Here is a 1,125-nt window from a genome sequence, read left to right as displayed (position 1 = left end):
CTGTGGAAAAGCAGACTTATAGCTAGTGTTGACAAACTTCATTTACTTATCGAATAAAGTGAACTTCACTTGCGTTTTTTTTTTTTAATTTTCTACAGACTTGTTTTCCAACGATAAACCGATTATTCAACTAATCGATTGTTATACAAAATCCCCCTCGACTTCTAGATCCCTAATCATGTTTTCCTAAACCTCATTCGTAAACAATCCAAATCCAACTACCATTTATCTCCATCCCACCTTATTCGTAACTTTCCGTCTTCTTTTTTGATTTCTTCTTTATCGGGCATTTTGTCTTATCCCATCTCATACGTAACAGGTGGAACGTTTTTCAATATTTCTGTAGTCGGTGAAAAAAGGCTTCGAAAAAAAAGTATTCACTCGCTTTTCAGCGCATCAACAGCACATCATAGTTAATACCATTAACGTAATAAACATAATAGAAACACATATTGAGACGAACTCTAATGCAGAATAACAAAGAAGACAAAATATTCGAGACAACATAAGCGTAACAATAAGCAAAAATATATATCAGAAGTACATCTAATATGGAACCTTCTGCCTGCGAAGGTAAGTAAAAAAACATAGTAACATATATGAACTTTGATTTTGGTATTAAAACAATATTTTTCTTCAATTTAAGATTTGAAAGCATTTGAGAGACGACTCACCGAGGTTGTGTCTTCTTACCGTCCGTCAACTGTACGCTGGAGAAGTAAGTACCCTGTGGAAATGAGATGTGGTAACATATTTAATATTTCTATTCCAATTGTAGTTGTTTTAGCTGTAATATCATTGTGTACTGCAATCGGCGCTTGGTATTGGTTGCGAGATCCCAGAACGTCAGTTGTACCTCTAACAGAATCGCTCCTCATTCATCCTGTATTTACATTCGCCACATTAACATTACGTATGTATAGTTATAATACTATCTTGGAATATTCATTAATTTTCCTTATTTTAATTGTAGTTGTTTTATTTGTTTTTGGAATACACAAACTTGTTATCGCTCCACAAATTATAACATCAAGAATGCGTAGTGTGCTTGGTGATTTTAATATGAGCTGTGACGATACAGGAAAACTTATTTTAAAGCCGCGACCGAATAACAATTGATGAGAA

At 33.9% G+C, this 1,125-nt stretch overlaps 1 protein-coding gene across 1 annotated transcript; it reads left to right on the top strand.

The window, feature by feature from the left end:
* Positions 1–551: 551 nt before the first annotated feature.
* Positions 552–1,125, top strand: LOC133323081 (nuclear envelope phosphatase-regulatory subunit 1 homolog). The gene is made up of 4 exons (XM_061532038.1): positions 552–573; positions 647–718; positions 779–913; positions 974–1,125. The coding sequence occupies exons 1-4, from the start codon at positions 552–554 to the stop codon at positions 1,117–1,119; spliced, it is 375 nt and encodes a 124-aa protein (XP_061388022.1). The 3' UTR covers positions 1,120–1,125.

This window comes from Musca vetustissima, unplaced genomic scaffold (assembly GCF_032173495.1).
Source record: "Musca vetustissima isolate MV318-11 ecotype Yass unplaced genomic scaffold, APGP_CSIRO_Mvet_v1 utg91356, whole genome shotgun sequence".
NCBI classification, from domain to species: Eukaryota; Metazoa; Arthropoda; class Insecta; order Diptera; family Muscidae; genus Musca; species Musca vetustissima.
Note: the sequence above shows the minus strand (reverse complement) of the source record. Positions and strands in the feature narration are given on the sequence as shown.

Excerpts from the sequence above, each read along its gene's own strand:
- LOC133323081 (XM_061532038.1), top strand. The coding sequence starts at position 552 with ATGGAACCTTCTGCCTGCGAAG. Across the intron at positions 574-646 it reads GGAACCTTCTGCCTGCGAAG|ATTTGAAAGCATTTGAGAGA; the intron begins GTAAGTAAAAAA and ends CTTCAATTTAAG. Across the intron at positions 719-778 it reads GTCAACTGTACGCTGGAGAA|TTGTTTTAGCTGTAATATCA; the intron begins GTAAGTACCCTG and ends TTCCAATTGTAG.